This window comes from Oncorhynchus gorbuscha, linkage group LG19 (genome assembly GCF_021184085.1).
Source record: "Oncorhynchus gorbuscha isolate QuinsamMale2020 ecotype Even-year linkage group LG19, OgorEven_v1.0, whole genome shotgun sequence".
NCBI classification, from domain to species: Eukaryota; Metazoa; Chordata; class Actinopteri; order Salmoniformes; family Salmonidae; genus Oncorhynchus; species Oncorhynchus gorbuscha.
In genome coordinates, this window is record NC_060191.1 from 33,643,796 (window position 1) to 33,668,989 (window position 25,194).

Sequence of the window (25,194 nt, forward strand, 5' to 3'; positions counted from 1 at the left end):
TTAGCAGTAGATCTGTACCAGTACAGAGGGATAGACCAACAAGTGATATATGTTTCAGTAAGAATTGATTTTTAGCATTTATAGAAATGGTGTGCGAGACTTGACATCAGAAGAGTTACAGGGTGTGTTAAGTGGTGATGTCCCATCCTTTCAGGCTGTTGGCATGAGGTTGGACTAAATATATATATATTTTTTGTTTGTTTGTTTTTTAAATATTTTACCCCTTTTTTCTCCCCAATTTCGTGGTATCCAATTGGTAGTAGTTACTGTCTTGTCTCATCGCTGCAACTCCCGTACGGACTCGGGAGAGGCAAAAGTCGAGAACCATGCATCCTCCGAAACACAACCCAACCTAGCCGCACTGCTTCTTGACACAATGCACATCCAACCCAGAAGCCAGCCGCACCAATGTGGAAAGCGGAGGAAACACTGTACCTAGGATAGGATAAAGTAATCACCTGGCACTATTGTAAAGTGGTTGTTCCACTGGTGTCATAAGGTGAATGCACTTTGTACCTCTGGATAAGAGCCCGTAATGTAAATGGAAACACTGTACAGGAGTCACTAGGAGTCACTAGTGCGGGATGAGACAAGAATATCCCTGCCGGCCAAACCCTCCTCCCGGAACCCGGGAGACGCTAGGGCCAAACCTCACATGTCTCTCCTATCATTGCTATGTAGCCCCATGGACCAGGTCCCGGTCTGGCAGACATATCAGTGTGGATGACCAGCTGCGAAGACACCTGTATCTCTGGTGGCACAGCCTCCTCCCAGACCACTGCACCAAACCGTTCTCAACTAACATCAAGGCGGTGGCCCTAAATATATTTAAATAGTGGAGTAGGGTGGTGTTATTCTTTTGTGAGTGTAGTGTTAGATGGTAAGGTATGTAAAAATATATTTTAAAAAATGTAAAACATTTGTTGTTTTTTTAATTAAAGGAAAGTATAAGGGAGTTGTACTCCAATCTAGTAAGTGGCGGTAATGCAAAATATATTGGATGCCAACTGCCGTTAAACCTCATAGAAGAAGAAGAAGAAGAGGAAGAAGAAAAATATATTTTTAAAAATGAAGAGGAAGAGGTTTAGTAAGTAATGCAAAATATATTGGATGCCAACTGCCGTTAAACCTCATAGAAGAAGAAGAGGAAGAGGTTTAGAGTAACACGCTTCGCGGACGTGATTCGTTAGAGGAGAAGATCATATGACCAAACCGAAACCATTATGGCGGCCACCGTACAGGTAACAGCCCGTGTCTGTTTTGTGACTTTTCGTCGTCAACTTCCTTTATCTTGCATTGGATTATGGTGGATTTTGCACAAGGATATACGTTATTGAAGACGGGGCATGATGAGATGGAACATTTTGTGATCGCAAGACGGGAATTTATTTAGGAAGAACAGTTTGTTAGCTAATCGGCTAACCGAAGAGCTAGCTAGTTACTATAGCCAGCTCAAGTTTGAAAGTAAACATCCGCTGATTACAGTGTGTGCATATGTTCGCCCTTTATCCAAAACAAACGCGGTTGCACAGCTGGTTATTTCAAATTGTAACTGGAATGTGCCCGACCAACGTGTTTGGCAGGTAGTTATGTTCGCTAGTAGAGCTAGCTTTGTTATGCTAGCTAGCTAAACTGGCTAATTGAACCGAAGGAGAAGTGAACGCATCCGAGGACGAGGTAGCTAACGTTATCTAGCTAGCTATGTACCCTTTGCTGGCCAGACAAAGTTAATTGATCAAGACAGTGGACCAACTCGAGTAAGAGCTGTATCATGGGTCTGGTGAACCTTGTCTTTTGCACTATTGGGAAATGTTTCGATTTCATATTCTTCCTCCTGGACCTAAATTTCTTAATAGTCCATTCAGTGATACGGCTCCTGGCGGCATGTATCAACTTTGTGAATAAGCTACCCATGATACTGACCAACTCAATGGTGAAGTGCTGGAACTTCACTGTGTTCTGTATGGTTGCCATGATGGACAGCGTATCACTTCTGGCCCAGGGGACAGTTAACATGTTAGGGCGCTGGCTGCAGCTCTTGGGAGGTATTTTGGAGAGTTTCAAAATGGTGGGCTACTTGTCCTCACATGTTCTCTTGCATGTCAGGGATCTCTTCCACCGTGGGCTGCTGTGTGGCCTCTGCTTGCTGCAGCAGGTGTGGGAGGGCTGTGGCATTGCAGTCAGTCTGGTGCTCTACCTGGTCAACACGGTGGTCAACCTGCTGCTCATCGGGACCCAGAACGTCTACTCTGTTGTAGTCAGCATGTGGGAGGCGGTCTCCTACCCACTGCAGAAGGCTATGGAGCTCACCCTCACACTCTTCACCTTCCTCTACAGCAGCCTGGTCGGCACCTCAGTCGTACTCTGGACTCCCGTCAGGCTAGCCCTGGAGTTCCTAGGCTTGCTCGGACACATTTTCGTCAGCGTCTTCCTCCTGAACATTTATGGCCTCATTCTCACGGCTGCCATTGTTGTCACCGCCACAATCTACATGAACCCTGAGCTGACCCGTCTTGGAGCCCGCCACGCCGTCGGTTACTTCAACTCTTTCCCCACCCTGCAGGTCCTACAGAGGGTGCTCCATCGCCTCTGCATGCTGGGGAGGGGCGTGTGGCAGAGGCTTCAGCGGCAGGCCAGCCTCCTATACCAAACGATAACACCAGTCTACAGGAACATCAGAGTGAGGGGTGAGGGCCACGCCAGGCAACCTGAACCCAGTGACAGAGAGCAGAGGGCTCTTCCGGACGGTAGGGCAGGAGACACTGCACCACACGCTGAACGCGCTGCTCGGCCTCGCCAGCTAATGGATGACCTGTGGGACCTAGCATTCCCCAGCTCTAGCGGCACATACAGGCCTATACAGAAACATAAGCTCTCCTCAGAGGAGGGGGGCACCAGCTCCAAGGGTCCCCCAAAGGACAGCCTACTGACTCTGCTCCAGGAGCAGGAAGAGAGGAAGAAGTGCATAATCTGCCAGGACAGTACTAAGACAGTGGTGCTGCTGCCTTGCCGCCACCTGTGTTTGTGTCGGGACTGTACCAACATATTGCTGCGCCAGCCCATCTACCAGCAGAACTGTCCACTCTGCCGCCATATGATCCTTAATACCATGGATGTGTATCTGTGAGGGACCGAACGAGGGAGGGGCGTGTGGCCCAGAGCGCTGCATTGTTAACGTGTTGAATCTCAGGTTTCGAACGTGCAGAGACTTTAGGCTACATCTACACTAGCAGTACATTGCAGCTCAGGCACACTGCTATCCAAGTCCAGTCCACTGTGCTTGAGTTGCTTGTCGCCCATGGCTGATGTCTTAAATGATGCCTGTGTTTTGTTCAGACAACCATGGCAGTGCTTGCCTACATTTATTTTTATACTTGCTTGTTCATATTACTGAACACTTCATGGTCATTCCAAACTGTATGTGGTGTGTGAACTTAAAGGAATGTTTGCTGTGTAGCAGTTAATTTCCTTTATTCAGCATAGGTTCAGTTTGAACGCATTCAATGGAAGTTTAAAGCGCAGGCGTCAGTACAGTACGAAATGTTATCGTAAGAACATATTTTGTAGCCTATGCTTAGATTTAAATGGTGACAACCTCTCAAATGCAATTTGTCAATAGCCAATATTGTTCCAAGCAGTTCATATTCAGGGACCTGTAAAAAGTGTGAAATTATTTTCTATTGTGGGATCGGGGGTTATTTTCATGAGCTATGGTTGTCTAAAAAAATATCAGTGTCAAGAGAAATGATTTACCAGATCTATGTCTTGTCATATTACACAGGTTTGTTTTGTTCTAATGATTATGCCATCATTTGGATCACTGTAGTGTAGCCAGTTCTTTCCACTATGCTGACATATGAACACTACCTAATTTATGCTCCACACAAGGTATATTCTCCTTTATAGTTATTGTAATGTTTTTGTCTTGTGATCAAACATTGACATGCTGTTCAAAATGACCACCTAGTCAGTAATGGCTTCATAATTCCTTGTTTCTATTTTTTTTCTCTTTGCTCAAAATAAGTATTGATCAAAGCTCTGTGAAATGCCATGTTACACAAACTGCAAATGGTTATTGAATTAGTTTGCAAGTGTTGGAGAAAAGCCTGTTTAAGTGACAATAAAAGGCATATTTGATATGCCTTTTTTTTGGACCAAGGTTTCATAAATACATCTTGGATAGGCTCTGCCCGTAAGATTTTTTGGGGGGTCAAACATGACGGAGTGACTTCAATATTGTGACAGACAACCTCGAACGTGAACCACACTGATGTCCTTCTGTGGTTGTTTTAGTCTCATTGACATTGTGTAGCCTACAATAATTTCCTAATGTCTTTGTTCCAATTAGAATTCTTAACATTTCTGTTATTTCAACAGGTTCTGTAATCACTCATTCAATAATTTTGCCCTTTATCCCTTTTATCTCGTCCAAACCAACTATTTTCAAGTTTTCAACCATTTTCTTAACAGCCCCATTTTCTTTATTTTTATAGTAATTATGAAACCAACAATTGTCTATGATGTGACATCTTGATAAAAATCTGGAGAAAAAAGTTGGGCCCATGAATTGTCTGTGAGACGTGACATTGTATTGATACTAATCTATGAAAAAAGATGGGCATATATTTTAGTCCAGAGTAAATCCTAGGTTATATTCTGAGTTGACCTCTTTTCCTGTCAGGTTTCCCCAAAGGCCTTTATTCATTGCGTCACATTCCTATCTACAGATACAGTGGACTCTTATCACAGACCACACATGGGGCCATTCACACAGCTTATTTTATCTAGGAAGACTGACCTGTGTATCCGGGGGACACGAAAGGTAGCTGGTTTGAATCCCGAGCTGACTAGGTGAAAAATCTGTCTGTGCCTTTTAGCAAGGCACTTAACCCTTATTGTTCCTGTAAGTCTCTGAATAAGAGTCCGCTAAATGACTTAATTGTAAGCCTGTATTTTGTTTTATAAAGGTTTATGAATGTGGCCAGACTCACTAATGTGAATGACAAATGTCTGTGAGACAATAAACAAACATATCTTGGTACTGTTTTTCTGTCTTTTTCTATTGTGGGAAAACCATTTATTTTATGTATTTTCACTGTTTACTTCGCGTTCCAGTTCAGAGCAGTCAATCGACTTGTGTTTTTGTTACAGACTGGGTTTACCAGCTTGTGTGAGCAAACCTAGGCCCTGATGACAATCCACCAGAAAGAGAACCACGGCCAGTTCTGTTTCACAGGATATTTTGCTCATCATAATATGAGATAATCAAGGCTATTATTTCCTTGTTGATAAACTTGTTTCCTTGTTGATGTTGAATGTGTAATTGATTCCGGTCCTCTTGACCAATGAATCCCCAAATAAGGGTTTCGCATTACACGCACTAGACATTGGTAACGTGTTGTGTCAAATTCCATGATGAAAGGACAGTGTTTCCAACATACATTTTGAGTTAAAACCCATATTTCCCTCCATTGCTATGCCACCATTGCCAAGATGTCTATATTGATCCACCACTCTGAAGTTCACTAAACTGCTAGATTGTCGTGAAAACCAAGTAGAATGGAGATGTTGAAGATTCCATATACAGTGCATTCAGAAAGTATCAGAGAAAGAAATTTCTGGACTCCTGGACTTCTTTCACATTTTGTTACGTTACAGCCTTATTCTAAAATGGATTTAATTAAAACATTTCCCCCATCAATCTACACACAATACAAAGCGAAAACAGGGTTTTAGACAGTTTTGCAAATGTGTATATATGAAAAAATGTTACATAAGTTACTTACATAAGTATTCAGTCTCTTTACTATTTGGTATTTTATTAGGATCGGCATTAGCTGTTGCAAAAGCAGCAGCGACTCTTCCTGGGGTCCAGAAATGAGACTTGAAATTGGGCTCAGGGGCATCCTGTTTCCATTGATCATCCTTGAGATATTTCTACAACTTGATTGGAGTCCACCTGTGGTAAATTCAATTGGACATGATTTGGAAGGGCACACACCTGTCTATATAATGTCCCACAGTTGACAGTACATGTCAGAGCGAATACAAAGCCATGAGGTCGAAGGGGGGAAGGGTACCAAAAAATGTCTGCAGCATTGAAGGTCCCGTAGAACACAGTAGCCCTCCATCATTCTTAAATGAAATAAGTTTGTTACCCCCAAGACTCTTCCTAGAGCTGGCCGCCCAGAAAAAATGAGCAATCGGGGGAGAAGGGCTTTGGTCAGGGAGGTGACCAAGAACCTTATGGTCACTCTGACAGAGCTCCAGAGTTCCTCTGGATGGTTGTCCTTCTGGAAGGTTTTCCCATCTCTGCAGCACTTCATCAATCAAGGCTTTATGGTAGTGACCAGTTTGCCAAAAGGCACCTAAAGACTCTCAGACCATGAGAAACAAGATCGAAATCTTTGAACTGAATGCCAAGTGTCACGTCTGGAGGAAACCTGGCACCATCCCTACGGTGACGCGTGGTGGTGGCAACATTATGCTGTGATGTTTTTCAGCAGCAGGTACTGGGAGACTAGTCAGGATTGAGGGAAAGATCTACAGAGAGATCATTGATGAAACCTGCTCCAGAGTGCTCAGGACCTCAGACTGGGGCGAAGGTTCACCTTCCAACAGGACAATGACCCTATGCACACAGCGAAGACAACGCAGGAGTGGCTTTGGGAAAGTCTCTGAATGTCCTTGAGTGGCCCAGCCAGAGCCCAATCAAACATCTCTGGAGAGGCCTAAAAATAGCTGTGCAGCGACGCTCCCCAACCAACCTGACAGAGCATGAAAGGATCTGTAGAGAAGAATGGGAGAAACTCCCCAAATACAAGTGTGCCATGCTTGTTGCCTCATACCCAAAATGACTTGAGGCCAAAGGTGCTTCAACAAAGTACTGAGTAAAGGGTCTGAACACTTATGTAAATGTAATATTTACATATATACATTTGCATAAAGAAACCTGTTTTTGCACTGTCATTATGGGATATTGTTTGTAGATTGAAAATTATTTAATCCATTTTAGAATAAGGCTGTAACAACAAAATGTGGGAAAGTGAAGGGGTCTGAATACTTTCTGAAGGCAGTATAAATGTAGCCATTATGCTAACCCTGGTGATAATATCTCTGAATGGGAGAAAGTAACCTTCCCCTTCCCTAGACTTCCCCATCTGTGAGGAGAGGGAAACTGAAGAACAGCAGCTGGGGGTGATAGGTATAGGAGGGGGTCAGGAAAGGGGGCTCTGCTGGACATTGTGAATCACTTCCTCTAGGAAGTGGAAATCCCTTCCTCCCTTCACTAGAGTTTTGTGGTTTATGACATCACGGACTTAATTCCCAAAGTCCCTTCTAAATAGGGACTCCACACTATATATACAAAAGCATATAAACAATGTAAAATGTGCAGTTTTATCACACAACACAATGCCACAGATGTTTCAAGTTTTGAGGGAGTGTGCAATTGGCATGCTGACTGCAGGAATGTCCGCCAGAGCTGTTGCCAGAGAATTGAATGTTAATTTCTCTACCATAAGCCGCCTCCAACATTTTAGCGAATTTGGCAGTACTTCCAACTGGCGCCGCAGCCCATGTCCTCCACATCCAACTTCTTCCCCTGCGGGATTGTCTGAAACCAGCCATCCCAACAGCTGATGAAACTGTGGGTTTGCACAATGGAATAAGTTCTGCACAAGCTTTCAGAAACCGTCTCAGGGAAGCTCATCTGCATATGCTCGTCGTCCTCACCAGGCTCTAGACCTGATTGCAGTTGGGCATCGTAAACGACTTCAGTTGGCAAAAGCTAACCTTCGATGGCCACTGGCACGCTTGACAAGTGTGCTCTTCATGAATGAATTCCGGTTTTAACTGCACCGGGCAGATGGCAGACCGTGTGTATGGCGTTGTGTGGGCGAGGGATTTGCTGAACGCTGTGAACAGAGTGTCCCATGGTGGCGTTGGGGTTTATGGTATGGGCAGGCATAAGCTACGGACAATGAATACAACTGCATTTTATTGATGGCAATTTGAATGCACAGAGATACCATGACGAGATCCTGATGCTCATTGTCGTGCCATTCATCCTCCGCCATCACCTCATGTTTCAGCATGATAATGCACTGCTCCATGTCGCAAGGACCTGTACACAATTCCTGGAAACTGAAATTGTCACAGTTTTTCCATTGCCTGCAACCTCACCAGATGTGTCAGCCATTGAGCCTGTTTTGGATGCTCTGGATCGATGTGTACGACAGCGTGTTCCAGTTCCCACCAAAATCCAGCAACTTCGTAACAGCCATTGAAGAGGAGTGTGGCAACGTTCCACAGGCCATAATTAACAGCCTGATCAACTCTATTCAAAGGAGATGTGTCATGCTGCATGAGGCAAATGGTGGTCACACCAGATACTGACTGGTTTTCTGCTTGCCATGCAGTAGCAGAGAGAACAGTCTATGACTTGGGTGACTGGCGTATTTGACAATCTTTTGGGCTTTCCTCTGACACACCTAGTAATAATGCCTGATTTAGGGGCTAGCTTGCATGTGGGGGAAACAACTTTAAGGGACAACAAGTTCACAATGACACAGAGCGCAAGTAGTCTCACAATGGTTCAAGTAGGATGACACTTAACTAGCATTGGCTTGACATGTGGAGTGGCCTTTGTTGTGTCAACAGTATTCGAATGTGTGATCCGACTCTACTCCTGACAGTTCTATTGCAGCTGACCAAACAATGCATAGGATACTGGTGTCATTCAACATTTCACCATTAAACCCTATGGAAAACGTTTGAGGGACCTTGATAATTTAAAAAGAATCCAAAAGCTTTGGTCAATCTGACCAGCCCCACTGGGGAAAACTGGTTGAATCAATGTTATTTCCACGTCATTTCAACCAAAAACTCTATGCGAAGACACTATTGAATCAACATGAAAACTGTTCATTTTTTCATGTTAGTTGACAAGTCAACCAAATGTTAATCAAAACTAGATGTTAAACTGATGTCTGTGCGTGAGCATGATCTACTTGAGACAATAACAAAGGAAAACAGTGCTATCCCGGTATAGTTTTCTGACTGTTTCCATTGCGTCATCCACTATAGCGTACAGTTTGATGACATGATCCGCATTATGACATCTGACCTATGTAAACTGCTGTCAACGCAAATGGCCGCTGTGGAGAGACACCGGAGATTCCGTTGGATCCATTTCTTTACGATCATGAGTGACCCTATCTTGGATAAGTGTTTTGATTACGGAACCAGCAAGTTACTTTGAAGTGTACTGTGTTGCATTGAGCATTGACAGCCGCAGACAAGAGGGTTTACCGTGGCTTTTTCCACTGCCCCGAGGTTCGTCTTGGGGTTGTTCCCGTTCCTTATACCCCTGGCGATGGGTGAAGTGAACACCCCTAGGAATCCCATCCAATACCACATTAAGCATTATCTCTCATCAGTCTCCATTCAATGTTTATGTCGTTGTATGTAGAGGAGAGCATATTTTCTCTCAACTAGATTAGGCCTACATGGCAGTTTTAGTGCCTTTGCATGATATACAGTATAGACCTTCTCAAATACCATACAAAGCTATTTTCTGTAATATTCTTTTTCTGTTTAGATGCTAAGAAATTCAGAGTTGGGTAATTATTAATACTATACCATGACTTTGAGATAGAATCTGGGTCTCCTGTTCCTTGGGGCTTCGGAGGCGTAGGTAAGAAGCATACGTCTAATCAAGCTCTTGCACGTCAGCAAACACATTTTTCTGGCATGGAATAGGTCCACTCAAGCAGAGGGCAAGGGAAACCCCAATAAATACACAGCCATTCTGAGTGATCACCTTCAACCTACACTGTATTGTGAATCATTTATATCCCGATGAGAGTGGTCTCCTCCAGGATGACAACGCCCCCATTCACAGGGCACGAGTGGTCACTGAATGGTTTGATGAGCATGAAGAGGATGTAAACCATATGCCCGGGTCGTCAGACCCCAACCCAATTGAACACCTAGTAGGAGATTCTGGAGCGGAGCCTGAGACAGTATTTCCACCACCATCAACAGAACACCAAATGATGGAACTTCTTGTCGAAGAATGGTGTCGCATCCCTCCAATAGAGTTCCAGACACGTGTAGAATCTATGCCAAGGCGCATCGAAGCGGCTCGTGGCGGCCCAACGCCCTATTAAGACACTCTGTGTTGGTGTTTCCTTTATTTTGGTAGTTACCTGTACATACAGTATTGTCTGCTCTCCAGAGCACTCTTACCGTGCTGATGTGAAGCTCTCGTTGTTGCAGGTCTATTGGCAGGTCTCTGAGCAGTAGAAAAAGGCATGCAAGTAGATTCTATGACGGAACATCACTCCTCACAGACAACTCTGAAGCAATATACTGATAGATGTTTTAGAAGCAAGCCACATAATCATACAAGCCTTATCCGGTTCCAGTTGGAATTCCGAAACTACACTGAACAAAAACATAAACGCAACATGGAACAATTTCAAAGTTACAGTGCATACAAGGAAATCACTCAATCACTCAGAAATACATTCACTAAACCTTAATCTATGGATTTCACTTGACTGGGAATATAGATATGCATCTGTTGGTCAAAGATAGCTTCTTTTTTTTTAAGGTAGGCGCGTGGATCAGAAAACCAGTCAGTATCTGCTGTGGCCACCATTTGCCTCATGCAGCGCCACACATCGCCTTCGCATAGAGTTGGCTGTTAATTGTGGCCTGTGGAATGTTGTCCCACTCCTCAATGGCTGTGCAAAGTTGCTTGGACGTTGTCCCCGAGAGCATTAATGTGAGGGACAATGAAGTCTATATTCTTTAGTGACGAGGCCATGTAGTTTGACCTCCCAAATCAGCTCTTACTACTCCTTTAACAGTACATACCAGTAGAAGTGCTATACTGTCAATTCTGTAAAAACATTACGAGAGATCCCGTGGAGCGATCAAATATGTTTTGAGGATTGTAAGGCCACATTGGACCAGTGTTCAGTGCCGCTGACGTTGGGCCAAGTCTTTGAGGTTAGGTATTTGACTCCGGTGACAATCACTAAGAAGACACCGTCACGTGACCAAAGGAAACATTACACATTCTACTGTTCCTTGACAGAGGGATGTGCATAGATGTCAGCAAAGGCATATCTGAGAACAGGATTTTTGTCTGTCAGAATGGCAAACAAATCGTGGTTCGCATCAACGGGATGCTATTTGGCGATGACATACAATGTCCAGGGTTCAGTGACAGACGAAGTGGTAGAGAACATAAAGAGGGGTGCACACAATTTTATGGTCGAAACATATCCGAGAGAAAATGGAAATAGTTCCCTACTCATTCCCGTTTCTGAGTGCAGCACCAATGGACGTGACCTGTCCTAGAGGTCATCTTGTTCACACTGGAGACAGGCGTACGCACTTGGCCCAGGGCCTAGCTCTAAAAGAAAGTGTGAGTGTAGGCCTCTCTCTGCTTCAGTTTATCTTACCCGTTATGCAGTACACACATTCCATAGTTCCTGAGCCAATGGGAACAATTGAAAAAGCTCTCTCAATGCCCACGCCGACACAGTAGGGCCATGGACTGCTCCAAAATCCAGTAGCAATCTTCACTTTGTGATCGATTAAAAGTAGAACCAGAAACAAGGAGAGGACACGTTGAATAAACATTTAATGAGAGGAGAGTTTATGGGCTGGAGCTGGGCTGGCTGGATGAGGGAAATGGAAGTGGTCCATAAGTTGATATCTGTTTTATTCATTTAAACGTTTAGCTACTGTTGTGATAACCAGCAGGGCACATTAACCCATACAGACTGTTTGTACAGCTGTTATCTGTTATTATATTCTACCAAGATAAATTGGCTCACAAATTACATGTGAATTCTTATATTTGAGGCACTTGGTAACAGATGTTTGCTCCAGCGACCAAGGAATGGGCAAAAATCGGTTTGAATGAGGCACTGGTGTGTTGTGGTGATACAACACTGCCATCTTGTGGACAAAGTGGCTCCCCTCACCATATATCTTTTTTCTCACCCTTTTAGTAATGCGTTACTCTTACCACACTCTATCATTAACCCCAGGCAGGCAATAGATTTAGCTTCATAAAGGTTAAGACACAAGATCTGAATGTGTTGTGATACAGTATATTTTGTATTTGAAATGCTCTTAAGACAGGGAGGAAACTCAGGCAAAGAGTTTCAAAGTCTGTTCCTTTGCTCGTCATGTTCTCTGACTTCCCTCCTCTAGACACTCACCCATGCTTGCTATGTCAATGAATGACATCACTGTCTCCTTCATCCCTGTTTGGCAGTCTTTCCGTCAGGGAGAGAGGGGGAGAGATTTACAGGGCCTGAACGAATAGAAAAGAGGGATGTGAATAGCGAGGGGAAGATTGATTAACTCTACATCCCCTCATCTCTTCAGGGCAAAAAACATTCAAGTGTATTTTGGGAACATCATTTTGTCCAAGAGTTTGAGGCGAAGGGGAGAATGTGAGTTCCTTGTCTCAGAGTGAGAATGTTTAACAGTCAGTGCAAAGGTCAACTGTCTGTCTGTAGCTAAGAGTCTGTCAATGTACTTTGAAGTTTAGATCCCCAATGGTGAAACAGCCTCCCCCATTTACAATATAACAACAACAAAGAAGTTACTGAAATCAAAAGCACACTGTTTTTCCCCCTCGGACGTCATTGCACCCCCCCCCCCAGCATTCTGCGCGACATCTCCTCGCCTTAAACAATGCTGGTGGGGTGGCTGTGGCACTAGTTCTGCCTACTGTGAGTTCTGCTTTAAGAGAGGAGCCCATGTTTGGTGATGTCATTAGACTGAATTCAACAAGGGCCCCAGTGGAAAATACTCCACGCTTGATACTCTTTTCACTTTTGGGGGGGTCTTCTTGGATAGTAAAAAATAAATCTTAGAAAGAGAAAAGAATATAGCTGTCAGCTTGTCATTAAATAATTAATCTAGCTATATCTAACGTGGAATCAGGCATATTGTCCTTGTTGAGCACCTAGTAACTGATGTCATCTCAGTTGTTGGTCCTTGTTTTTTTGTGTTGTCATAAATGTACTTACCTGATCAGAGTATTAGGTATTAAAGCCAGTCATGAAAGTTACATTTTTTATTTGTGACATAAGTGAAGGTTGCACAGACTTAAATTAAAAGATTGTGGAAAGTATTTTAGGGCTTCAGTTTGAATTCTTTTCAATTCATTTTTTTTGCACAAAGTACTAGGCTAAGTTTCATGACATCAAGTAAGTGATGTCACGGTTGGAAGCCCTAAATAGCTCACAAACATGTTTGATGCCTTATTGAATCCTCGTTACACCTCCACCACAACAACCTTCTTATTTTCACAATTCCTGCCAAATGCAGGAGCCAACATGTCTCATTTAAACCCCATAGGCCATCCTTGTTTGTAAAGGCAAAAAAACAATGATACATGTAGGGCCACCGTCAGAAAGTCTGTAAAAACGATTCACCATTGCACAGCAGCAGTCAAATGGCTAACCTGAAGCACAACTGAAAGCACTACAGTTCACTTGATTCATCGACACAACTCATCAGTATGGTATGTGCCATAGCCTACTGCTATTTCTGTAACCTTTATGTGTTTATGCAATAACCAGAGTTTTCTAATAACCTTCTAGAGAGGCCATGAATCATGTAGAAGGACAGTAAATTAGTTTAACGTTTTCAAATATTTTCTGGGGGAGGATCCCCTCCAGCCACAACACCAGACTTGGTCCACGCAATGTCTATACCACTTCGCCCTTGGCGAAGACAGCAGAGTTTTTCCAGTCCGAGTACACCAGGAAGCCAGTGAAAGTGCTGTCAGTCTTAGAGCTGGAGTAGAAACCACTGTACTCTCCCAATGCCATCTGCACCCACACCTGGTCGCCCGGGATGAGGTGCAGCAGCGAGCCTCCGGACAAAGATGCTGGCTTGGGCCAGTTCCCATAGAACTGGAAGTAGGACGCCATTGTGAGACCGTTCTTCATCAGGTCAAACTGCAGGCTGGCCCGGTAGACGGTGGCGTGGACCGCAAAGTAGTAGACGCCGGGCACTTTGCAGGTGAAGCGTCCTGTTTCCGCGTTGAAGTCGCCCTGCTCGTTTAGCGTTACCTTGTCAAAGCGCACAGCGTCTTCCGCCGCCACGGGCATGGTGCGGCCCTCGGACAACTTGGCGCTGAAGGCTGATTTGGGAGCAACGGCGCACTCCCCCGACTGCCCCCTGTCTCCTTTATCTCCAGGGTTCCCCTGATCTCCAGTGAGGCCTCTAAAGCCTGACTCGCCTTTAGGGAGAAGAGGGTAAAAACACAATGCTGTTACTACTGTTCATACAATAACAATTGAATCAATTGAACCAGGGGAAGACTCATGGATCTATATAGTAGAAAGTATGGTGCACTGTACCTGTCTCTCCCCTGCCTCCCTTCTCTCCCTTCTCCCCAGGGACAGAATCACGCCCATCCCTCCCATCTCTTCCTGGTTGGCCAGCACTACCGTGCACCCCAGGAGTACCTGGGATACCTGGTTGTCCCGTACACAGACTGGGCGGGATCTTGTTGTCGTCTAGTTGGCTGGAGAAGTTGACCAGTAGAACAGGGAGGAGGAGGAGGAGGAGGGGCCACAGCTGGAGTGATGTCATTTCAATGCTACTATGTAGAGGAGGGAAACATTCTCTGTCAACATGAAGGAATTAAAAATATTCTATTCTCCAGAAATGACTTCTCCAGGGGATCCTCAGTGTTTCATCTGTGAGATTATAAATAGCTATGGTGTTCATTGATTTGTTCTGAAGATGTTATGAGATGCACAACAGTGCAAGGGTTACATAATCACAAGGAAACCTAATTACACAAACTATTGAACCCATAAATGCTATGTGCTGAAATCAATGGAAATATCCTTATTATGACATGAATTATGACATGAAATGATAGCAGAAAAATAACCTGTAATGTAGTGTAACGGCTGTCATATATTAAAGACTGAATCACTTTTTCTTATTGACATACATTATTGACTACACTGACTTGTGTAGTGTGAATACAGACGTTCAACTCCTTTCCCATTGGTCACATGTGTAGAGAAAGGTCTTGGACTCTCACTCAACTGGACACAGCTAAGAGGAGGAGTCAGATGACCAGGGGAAATCATGCAACTGGGGAGAGGGAGTGACGGAACTGGAATAACCATCTAAAAATAACATAAGACGCCTCATACCACGGACACAAACCTTTGAGAGTATAGGCCCCCCGGTACAGTTAACAAGAGCATACACAGTACCTACAGTGCATTCGGAAAGTATTCAGACCCCTTGACTTTCCACATTTTGTTACATTCCATCCGTATTTTAAAATGGATTAAATCTGGTTTTATTTTGTATAAGTCTACAGACAATAATGCAAAAACAGGTTTTTAGAAATCTGGGCAACAATATTAAAAATAAACTGAAATATCACATTGGTATTCAGACCCTTTACTCAGTACTTTGTTGAAGCACCTTTGGCAGCGATTACAGCCTCGAATCTTCTTGTGTGACGCTACAAGCTTGGCACATCTGTATTTGGGGAGTTTCTTACATTCTTCTCTGCAGATCCTCTCAAGCATTGTCAGGTTGGATGGGGAGTATCGCTGCACAGCTATTCTCAGGTCTCTCCGGGGAGATCAGGCTCTAGCTGAGCCACTCAAGGACATTCAGAAACTTGTCCAGAACCACTCTTGTGTTGTTTTGGCTGTGTGCTTAGGGTCATTGTGTTCATGAGCGCTCTGGAGCATGTTTTCATCAAGTATCTCTCTATACTTTCCTCTGTTCACCTTTTCTTCTATCCTGACTAGTCTCCCAGTCCCTGCCACTGAAAAACATCCCCACAGCATGATGTGTCACCGTAGGGATGGTGCCAGTTTTCCTCCAGATGTGAGGCTTGGCATTCAGGCCAAAGAGTTCACGCTTGATTTCATCAGACCAGACAATCGTGTTTCTCATGGTCTGAGAGTCTTTAGATGCCTTTTGGCACACTCCAAGCGGGCTGTCGTGCAGTTTAATGAATAGCTTCCGTCTGGCCACTCTTCCATAAAGGCCTGATTGGTGGAGTGCTATAGAGATGGTTGTCCTTCTGGCAGGTTCTCCCATCTCCACAGAGGAACTCTGGAACTCTGTCAGAGTGACCATCAGGTTCTTGGTCACCTCCCTGACCAAGGCCTTTTTCCCTTGATTGCTCATTGAATGCTCGCTCGAGCGGCTAGCTCAAGGAAGTCGTGGTGGTTCCAAACTTCTTCCATTTAAGAATGATGGAGGCCACTGTGTTCTTGGGGACCTTCAATGAAGCAGACATTTTTTGGTACCCTTCCCCAGATCTGTCCCTCGACACAATGCTGTCTTGGAGCTCTACGGACAATTCCTTCAACTTCATGGCTTGGTTTTTGCTCTGACTTGTACTGTCAACTGTGGGACCTTATATAGACCTGTGTGTGCCTTTCCAAATCATGTGCAATCAATTGAATTTACAACAATTGCTTAATTTCAAGTCTCATTGCAAAGGGTCTAAATACTTATGTAAATAAGGTATTTTTTAAATTATTAGCAAATAATTCAAACATATGTTTCACTTTGTCATTACGGGGTATTGTGTGTAGATTGAGGATTTATTTTTATTTAATTCATTTTAGAAAAAGGCTGTAACGGAACAAAATGTTGAAAAAAGTGAAGGGGTCTGAATTTCTTCCGAATGCACTGCATGGCTGACAGGCATCATACTTTTAAAAGGCTATAAGGGCAATAAGATTATGACCATACCCTATATAAGTCCCGTGTGGCTCAGTTGGTAGTTGGTAGAGCATGATGCTTGCAACGCCAGAGTTGTGGGTTCGATTCCCATGGGGACCAGTATGGAAAAACAATAGGAAAATGTATTCACGCACTACTGGTCTGGATGAGAGCGTATGCTAAATTACTGAAATGTGATGCTGTTAAATATCTGTTGGCGTCAGTAGACTTCTTTTTAAAACAGCTGTTTCACATTAAATGTTAACGAGAGCAGCAGTGCCAGAATGGAAGCAATCATTATTTGTTCAAAACAAAAGCTCAGTGTTAATCCCTGCTTTCCTTTGGTGTGAGTTCGGGATCGTGTCTGTGTCTGTCTGTGTCGTCTGTGTGTGAGTAAGCCTGAGGGTTTTGAAGTGAGGGACAGAGTGTCTCCGCCCCCTCCTTTAGCAGTGCTGGGAGAGAGGAGGCAGATGTGAGCAACTGACAGCATGTCTACAGACGGACACGGTTGGCTACCATGGGACTGCATCACAGGACGGGTCTCACAAGGCCTGAGAAAACAGACACGGGGAACGGCAGGGCATGTCTCCAGAGCACTTCACAATCCATTTCCTGATAGCAAGAGTGAACCATGTAGCAGAGAACTGTGCAACTTGATCACACAAAAGAATGCTCACGTTGAAAATGTAAAATTACTACCACAGAATATACCCATATTCAAACGTCCGTTTTAGACATTTAATAAAACTATCTTCGAGTAAGGACTTCCAGCCTGTAATGTGCTCACTACAAGCAACTTTAAGGCCAGATAATATGAAATCCTGTCTTCCAGGTTATTTTCAGCTCAGTGCAGCCGTCGTGAGTCAGTGGTATATTTCGGCCACAGCTGCTGTATTCTTTATGACAGCATTTAAAGACCTGTTCCGAGCACAGAGGTCTGGCCTGTGGAGAAACTAGCCGAAAGACGTGTCAGCATTCTGAGGAAGAACAGACAGACAGGATAAACACTGGAATCTGAGAAGCTGCAGACCACTGTATCCCTATATTGACCACAAAGTCCCTTTTTTTGTGGGAATACAATATGCAAAATACAATAATACCTCAGTATGTATTGTTGCAACTTTCTGAGCTACTAATCATCCAATAACAGAAGGGATGTTGGCAGTATCATAAAGAATCACAGTATAGCACGTTTCTGATGAGGATAGCAGCAGCTCTACGACCGGTTAGAAAAAATGTATACTATTTGAATAGGATACTATTTGTTACTTTAATAAAACATGTACAGTGGGGAGAACAAGTATTTGATACACTGACGATTTTACAGGTTTTCCTACTTACAAAGCATGTAGAGGTCTGTAATGTTTTATCATAGGTACACTTCAACTGTGAGAGCCGGAATCTAAAACAAAAATCCAGAAAGTCACATTGCATGATTTTTAAGTCATTCATTTGCATTTTATTGCATGACATAAGTATTTGTACATCAGAAAAGCAGAACTTAATATTTGGTACTGAAACCTTTGTTTGCAATTACAGAGATCATATGTTTCCTGTAGTTCTTGCACACACTGCAGCAGGGATTTTGGCCCACTCCTCCATACAGACCTTTTCCAGATCCTTCAGGTTTCGAGGCTGTCGCTGGGCAATACGGACTTTTAGCTCCCACCAAAGATTCTCTATTGGGTTCAGGTCTGGAGACTGGCTAGGCCACTCCAGGACCTTGAGATGCTTCTTGCGGAGCCACTCCTTAGTTGCCCTGGCTGTGTGTTTCGGGTCGTTGTCATGCTGGAAGACCCAGCCACGACCCATCTTCAATGCTCTTACTGAGGGAAGTAGGTTGTTGGCCAAGGTCTCAAGATACATGGCCCATCCTTCCTCCCCTCAATACGGTGCAGTCGTCCTGTCCCCTTTGCAGAAAAGCATCCCCAAAGAATGATGTTTCCACCTCCATGCTTCACGGTTGGGATGAGGTTCTTGGGGTTGTACACATCCTTCTTCTTCCTCCAAACACGGCAGGTGGAGTTTAGACCAAAAAGCTCTATTTTTGTCTCATCAGACCACATGACCTTCTCCCATTCTTCCTCTGGACAATCCAGATGGTCATTGGCAAACTTCAGACGGGCCTGGACATGCGCTGGCTTGAACAGGGGGACCTTGCGTGCACTGCAGGATTTTAATTAATGACGGCGCAGTGTGTTACTAATGGTTTTCTCTGAGACTGTGGTCCCAGCTCTCTTCAGGTCATTGACCAGGTCCTGTCGTGTAGTTCTGGGCTGATCCCTCACCTTCCTGATGATCATTGATGCCCCGCGAGGTGAGATCTTGCATGGAGCCCCAGACCGAGGGTGATTGACCGTCATCTTGAACTTCTTCCATTTTCTAATAATTGCGCCAAAAGTTGTTGCCTTCTCACCAAGCTGCTTGCCTATTGGCCTGTTGCCCATCCCATCCTTGTGCAGGTCTACAATTATATCCCTGATGTCCTTACACAGCTCTCTGGTCTTGGCCATTGTGGAGAGGTTGGAGTCTGTTTGAGTGAGTCTGTGGACAGGTGTCTTTTATACAGTTAACAAGTTCAAACAGGTGCAGTTAATACAGGTAATGGGTGGAGAACAGGAGGGCTTCTTAAAGAAAAATTAAATTATTACTGATTGGTAGGTGATCAAATACTTGTGTCATGCAATAAAATGCAAATTAATTACTTAAAAATCATACAATGAGATTTTCTGGATTTTTGTTTTAGATTCCGTCACTCACAGTTGAAGTGTACCTATGATAAAAATTACAGACCTCTACATGCTTTGTAAGTAGGAAAACCTGCAAAATCGTCAGTGTATCAAATACTTGTTCTCCCCACTGTATATTCCAATTACACAGGAATTCATCAATGCATTTGCAAAACAAAATGAGTTGCCTGTGAAACATAAATTCCTCCATTCCTTTACTGACTGTTTGAGTAGCAGCAAAAGATTGTAGATAGATATTTTTCCTTATTGTAGATAATGTGGAACCACACCTACTCACAGCAGACAGTGAATATATACAACTATTTTCAATCAGGAATCATGTGAAAATAAAGTTTACCAGTTAACGTCCAAAAGTCCTCAGGAGCTGCAGTCTTTGCCTTGTGCTGAAGTGAAAACAGTCAAAGTTATGCTTTAGCCAAAGAGTCTGGGGGGAAAAAAGGAGAACTCTGACTTGAAAGGAAACGGTAATAAAAGCAAATTAGAAAGGGAGGGTGGGAGAGAGAGAATGAGAGAGAGAGAGAGAGAGAGAGAGAGAGAGAGAGAGAGAGAGAGAGAGAGAGAGAATGAGAGAGAGAGAGAATGAGAGAGAGAGAGAATGAGAGAGAGAGAGAGAGAGAATGAGAGAGAGAGAGAGAGAGAGAGAGAGAGAGAGAGAGAGAGAGAGAGAGAGAGAGAGAGAGAGAGAGAGAGAGAGAGAGAGAGAGAGAATGAGAGAGAGAGAGAGAGAATGAGAGAGAGAGAGAATGAGAGAGAGAGAGAGAGAGGGAGAGAGAGAGAGGAAAAGACCGTTCGAGTATGAGGGAAATATTTGAAGTCTCGCCAGCGCAAATAATAAAGGGGAAAATAAGTCTTCAATAAAAAAGATCAGGATCAAACAAGAGTGAGGGAGAGGTTGAGAAATGAGGAACGAGAGTGAGGGAGAGGTTGAGAAATGAGGAACGAGAATGAGTGAGAGGTTGAGAAATGAGGAACGAGAATGAGGGAGAGGTTGAGAAATGAGGAACGAGAGTGAGGGAGAGGTTGAGAAATGAGGAACGAGAGTGAGGGAGAGGTTGAGAAATGAGAATGAGTGAGGGGTTGAGAAATGAGGAACGAGAATGAGTGAGAGGTTGAGAAATGAGGAACGAGAATGAGGGAGAGGTTGAGAAATGAGGAACGAGAGTGAGGGAGAGGTTGAGAAATGAGGAACGAGAGTGAGGGAGAGGTTGAGAAATGAGGAACGAGAATGAGTGAGAGGTTGAGAAATGAGGAACGAGAATGAGGGAGAGGTTGAGTAATGAGGAACGAGAGTGAGGGAGAGGTTGAGAAATGAGGAACGAGAGTGAGGGAGAGGTTGAGAAATGAGGAACGAGAGTGAGGGAGAGGTTGAGAAATGAGGAACGAGAGTGAGTGAGAGGTTGAGAAATGAGGAACGAGAGTGAGGGAGAGGTTGAGAAATGAGGAACGAGAATGAGTGAGAGGTTGAGAAATGAGGAACGAGAATGAGGGAGAGGTTGAGAAATGAGGAACGAGAGTGAGGGAGAGGTTGAGAAATGAGGAACGAGAATGAGTGAGAGGTTGAGAAATGAGGAACGAGAATGAGGGAGAGGTTGAGAAATGAGGAACGAGAATGAGTGAGAGGTTGAGAAATGAGGAATAAGAATGAGGGAGAGGTTGAGAAATGAGGAACGAGAGTGAGGGAGAGGTTGAGAAATGAGGAATAAGAATGAGGGAGAGGTTGAGAAATGAGGAACGAGAGTGAGGGAGAGGTTGAGAAATGAGGAACGAGAGTGAGGGAGAGGTTGAGAAATGAGGAATGAGAGTGAGGGAGAGGTTGAGAAATGAGGAACGAGAATGAGTGAGAGGTTGAGAAATGAGGAACGAGAATGAGTGAGAGGTTGAGAAATGAGGAATAAGAATGAGGGAGAGGTTGAGAAATGAGGAACGAGAGTGAGGGAGAGGTTGAGAAATGAGGAACGAGAGTGAGGGAGAGGTTGAGAAATGAGGAACGAGAGTGAGGGAGAGGTTGAGAAATGAGGAACGAGAGTGAGTGAGAGGTTGAGAAATGAGGAACGAGAATGAGGGAGAGGTTGAGAAATGAGGAACGAGAGTGAGGGAGAGGTTGAGAAATGAGGAACGAGAGTGAGGGAGAGGTTGAGAAATGAGGAACGAGAGTGAGGGAGAGGTTGAGAAATGAGGAACGAGAGTGAGGGAGAGGTTGAGAAATGAGGAACGAGAGTGAGGGAGAGGTTGAGAAATGAGGAACGAGAATGAGTGGGGGAAAAGTAGGTGCAGCGAGGATAACAAAGGTTGGCAGATTACATCAGATTTTAAGATTCGACACTGGAGGAATTTCTTTCCCCAACATAAACAGTGGGAGAGATCAGACTGTTGTGGTCACTGGTCAGGGATATGTAGCCATGAAACACTGAGGCATAGTCCTGGAAAACTCGAGCAATGCAGTTAACTGCTGTTACAGCCTAAGCGTCATATTGTGAACTCCTCAAAAAGCAGTAAGGCCTTAGGATCAGAGAATTCTTCTTTTATTAGCTTTAACACGGAGATATTTGATCGGTTTCATGAGCGTAAAGATACAGGGAGATACTTGAAATGATGTTGTCTGAGAGTGAAGCAATGTTGTTCTTTCCTCCGATTTTCTTCAGAAATTGAAGCAAAAGAGACTTTGGCTGGAATCCTCTCCTCGTGTCAGTTTTGAGCTGATTGAGGAATGTGAAAACATCCCACATTTCACTTAACCATTTGCAGCCCCTCTTAAAGAGGACGTGACTTAGTTCAGTAAAATATCACTCACTTTGATCGCTGTCTCTCCACGCAAAACAGCATGTATGTGTCCCTAAAGTCTGCTACAGCATTTACAAAGACACCACCTTGAGTTAGTAGTACGCCACTGATGACATCGCTTCCAGGTACAGACTACGTTGATGGGACTGCTGAGGCTTGGTCACATGTCGGTGGGAACCTCCATGTTTCTACACATGGGTTTGGTTTGGTCTGTACACTACTTCACTGTTTTATGGGACAAGGAGAGGTTGGCAATTGCTCTTTAAAATCCCAGACCGAGACTTTTCCCTTTTCACTCGAGGCAATTGAACTGTTTCACAGAGGACTTCACAAGCCTTGCGTTGAGGCCAGTAGCCATAACTGCACTGAGGTGGTGCAGATTTATATATGGTTTCAACTACCATTAGACAATCAGTCCATTTTTCCCCCTGCTCGTTTGGACACAAAAGACTGTAAAAACATTAGAAAAGTGATTTTTATTTTGGGAATCTGTTCCAAAGTATTCTCAAGCATAATAGAAAGATGTACAGTATGTGATCGTGTACAAATGTAAGCAAGGTTTGAAATGATTATGTTTTCGACAAATATTATATCTGTTTTGGGCTTCTTACGGTCAATTTTCAGTCCACAAATGATTTGTAATTCTCTTCAGGCCCCCTTACCATCTGCTCGAGAAGAAATCTTCCCCTGCCGAGTATACAGTAGCTGATGATCCCTGCCCTAGATGATCCTTTCATTTCTACAGCAAAAGTCATTAAAATAACCATGACAGACTGAACCAGTGTCCCCGGCCATTTGGAGGACCTGAGCGAGTGGCATGAATGACTCACAAATGTCACGGAACTATAACATTTCAAATTCTGCACTGAATATATTGTGCAGGTTGTCAATAGTGTAACTTATGCTGTCGTTATTTCACAAGACCACCTGGGTAGAATACATGTCAAATGAAGGTATAACATGAGTTGACGTACCACTGAGCAAGGCAGTAGATGCGCTAGGTAAGAATGTCTGCTCAACAACAAATATACATAAAAAAGTATTTTGAAAGCTCGCCGCAATTATGCCATACAACTTCCCCTCTGTTGAATTAGTGATAAAATCTGACTTTGTCATGTTTATTTTAACTGGCTAGACCAGACGAGTCTGGACTAGACTGAATAGATCTTTGACATTGTTCATAGGAGAACAAAAAGCCCTTTACCAGTACCTAATCCAGCCCACACCACACACAGAGTGAGTCAGCGCCAGAGCAGCGTTGGTACTTAGTGCTCCAAGGCACAACGACAGGTGTCATCTGGATATATTCCTGACGGCAGCCCTCTGACCACATCACATTTCTCTAGATATTCTTCTCCCAGAACTGGGATTCCTCAAATCAGCTAACCAGATCACCCCCGCCCCCCTGATACTAGCGTGCCTCTACCTTCAAAGCTTCAGTCACACACTCATTCCTCAGACGGAGCGAGAGAGCCATGAGGAAAGAAAGGAGATGTACAGTTAAGAGTGTGGATGGATGCAGAGATGAAAGAAGACACGGAAGGTTCTCTGTGGACGGTTGGAGATGATCCAGAAGAAGTGAGAGAAGATTGAAATAAAAAAGGTGTTAGAAAAAAAGGGATTGGAGAAGCACAAAAGAGGAAATGGAGGAGGAGGCTGAGAGGAAGGAGAAGGAGGTGGCAATGCTGAGAGATGTCGTGGAGAAGGACAAAGAGAGAATGAGGGAGTAGGACAATGAAGTGGAGATTAAGGAGGGGGAGGCCGGATGGGCAGAAAGAGCAACTGGAAATATTGGAAAGTTGTAGTTGGAAGAGAAGTTTGAGAACAGGAATAAGGTCGTGGGAAAGGTTGAAGAGAAGAAAATGTGCAAGAACAGGATAAATATTTCAAAAGAAAGAAAATAGATGGACAGAATGAAAGCAGATGTGGGAGAAGGCAAAGTAGGAGCTGAAGAAAGTGAAGTTTGAGAAAGGGAATGAGGTGGGGGGGTGAAGTTGGATGTGGAGGAGAAGATGGAAGTAAAGAGGGGGAGGACAAGAAAGAGCTGGAGCTTGTGAAGGTGGAGACGGGAGAAGTGGAAGACCAAGGTGAAGAGAGCGAGAGAATTGATTGAAGTTGGGGGAAGAGAAGATAAATTTAAAAACGAGAGAGTGGGGGATGTGGACAGACTTGTGGAAGGAGTGATGGAGAAGATGTGATGAGAAGATGAGAGCGGTGGAGAAAGTGAAGCTGGAGAATGAGGTCCAGAGAGAAGGGGGAAATGAAGGAGAACAAAGAGTAGGAGGTGAAGCGGATTAAAAGGTGGAGTTGGAAGAGAAGTGGAAGACAGAGATGAAGAGTCAGAGAGTGGATTGAGAGAATGTAGGAGAAGACAACAGAGAGAAAGGAAATTGAGAGAAAAGGGGAGGGGTGAATGAGAAGACAGAGAGAATAGAAAAGGAAGAGAAGGACCGGGAGAGAGAGAGGGAGTCCATGGAGAAGAGGGCCAATGATGAAATGGAGCAGGTGAGAGATTTTGGAAGGAGGAGATAAGGAAAGAATTACAAGGAGGCATTGATCGAGCTGGAAAGAAAAACCTGAAGAATGCAAGACAGAATCGGGATGATGTGAGACAGTGTGTGGAGAGGACAAGAGACTTTCAAAGACAGAGCAGAGAGAGGGAGAGAGAGTGAGACTACGCGATGAAGATTGGCGAGTTGCAGGATGAGGAAGGACTTGGTCTGCAGACTTAAAGAAAAATAAAAACAGACCGGATGGTATAGATACTTCACATAACCAGATAGTTCACTCAAATTACCAGATAGTTCACTCAAATGACCTTCTGTAAGTATTCTGGTTTGAATAATCCACAGAGCCAGAGCTATAGGAATAGAATACTACTACTATAGAGACCCCTTGACTT

General features: G+C 44.0%; 2 protein-coding genes across 4 annotated transcripts; one reads left to right on the plus strand and one right to left on the minus strand.

Annotated features, from left to right (window-relative positions):
* The first annotated feature begins 1,175 nt into the window (after window positions 1-1,175).
* Window positions 1,176-5,046, plus strand: LOC124005282 (E3 ubiquitin-protein ligase RNF26-like). Its single transcript, XM_046314397.1, has 2 exons — window positions 1,176-1,241; window positions 2,107-5,046. Exons 1-2 carry the CDS (start codon window positions 1,204-1,206, stop codon window positions 3,125-3,127), a joined length of 1,059 nt encoding a protein of 352 aa, XP_046170353.1. The 5' UTR covers window positions 1,176-1,203; the 3' UTR covers window positions 3,128-5,046.
* An 8,050-nt stretch (window positions 5,047-13,096) lies between these two features.
* LOC124006428 (complement C1q tumor necrosis factor-related protein 5-like) lies at window positions 13,097-20,006 on the minus strand. Of its 3 annotated transcripts, XM_046316438.1 has the most exons (4): window positions 19,849-20,004; window positions 16,792-17,738; window positions 14,406-14,647; window positions 13,097-14,284 (listed from the first exon to the last, which is right to left on the minus strand). In XM_046316438.1, the coding sequence occupies exons 2-4, from the start codon at window positions 16,833-16,835 to the stop codon at window positions 13,749-13,751; spliced, it is 822 nt and encodes a 273-aa protein (XP_046172394.1). In that variant the 5' UTR covers window positions 16,836-17,738; window positions 19,849-20,004; the 3' UTR covers window positions 13,097-13,748. The 3 variants fall into 3 exon arrangements, with proteins under 3 accessions (XP_046172394.1, XP_046172396.1, XP_046172395.1); XM_046316440.1 differs by lacking the exon at window positions 16,792-17,738 and having other exon boundaries at window positions 14,406-14,650; window positions 19,849-20,006; XM_046316439.1 differs by lacking the exon at window positions 16,792-17,738.
* Between the last annotated feature and the right edge of the window lie 5,188 nt (window positions 20,007-25,194).

Coding starts and splice junctions, on each gene's coding strand:
- LOC124006428 (XM_046316438.1), bottom strand. CDS start 16,835: ATGCTCTACCAACTACCAACTGAGCCACACGGGACTTATATAGG. Junction 14,648..16,791: donor CCACACGGGACTTATATAGG/GTATGGTCATAA, acceptor TCTACATAGTAG/CATTGAAATGACATCACTCC. Junction 14,285..14,405: donor GGGAGGCAGGGGAGAGACAG/GTACAGTGCACC, acceptor TTCTCCCTAAAG/GCGAGTCAGGCTTTAGAGGC.
- LOC124005282 (XM_046314397.1), top strand. CDS start 1,204: ATGACCAAACCGAAACCATTATGGCGGCCACCGTACAG. Junction 1,242..2,106: donor TTATGGCGGCCACCGTACAG/GTAACAGCCCGT, acceptor CTTGCATGTCAG/GGATCTCTTCCACCGTGGGC.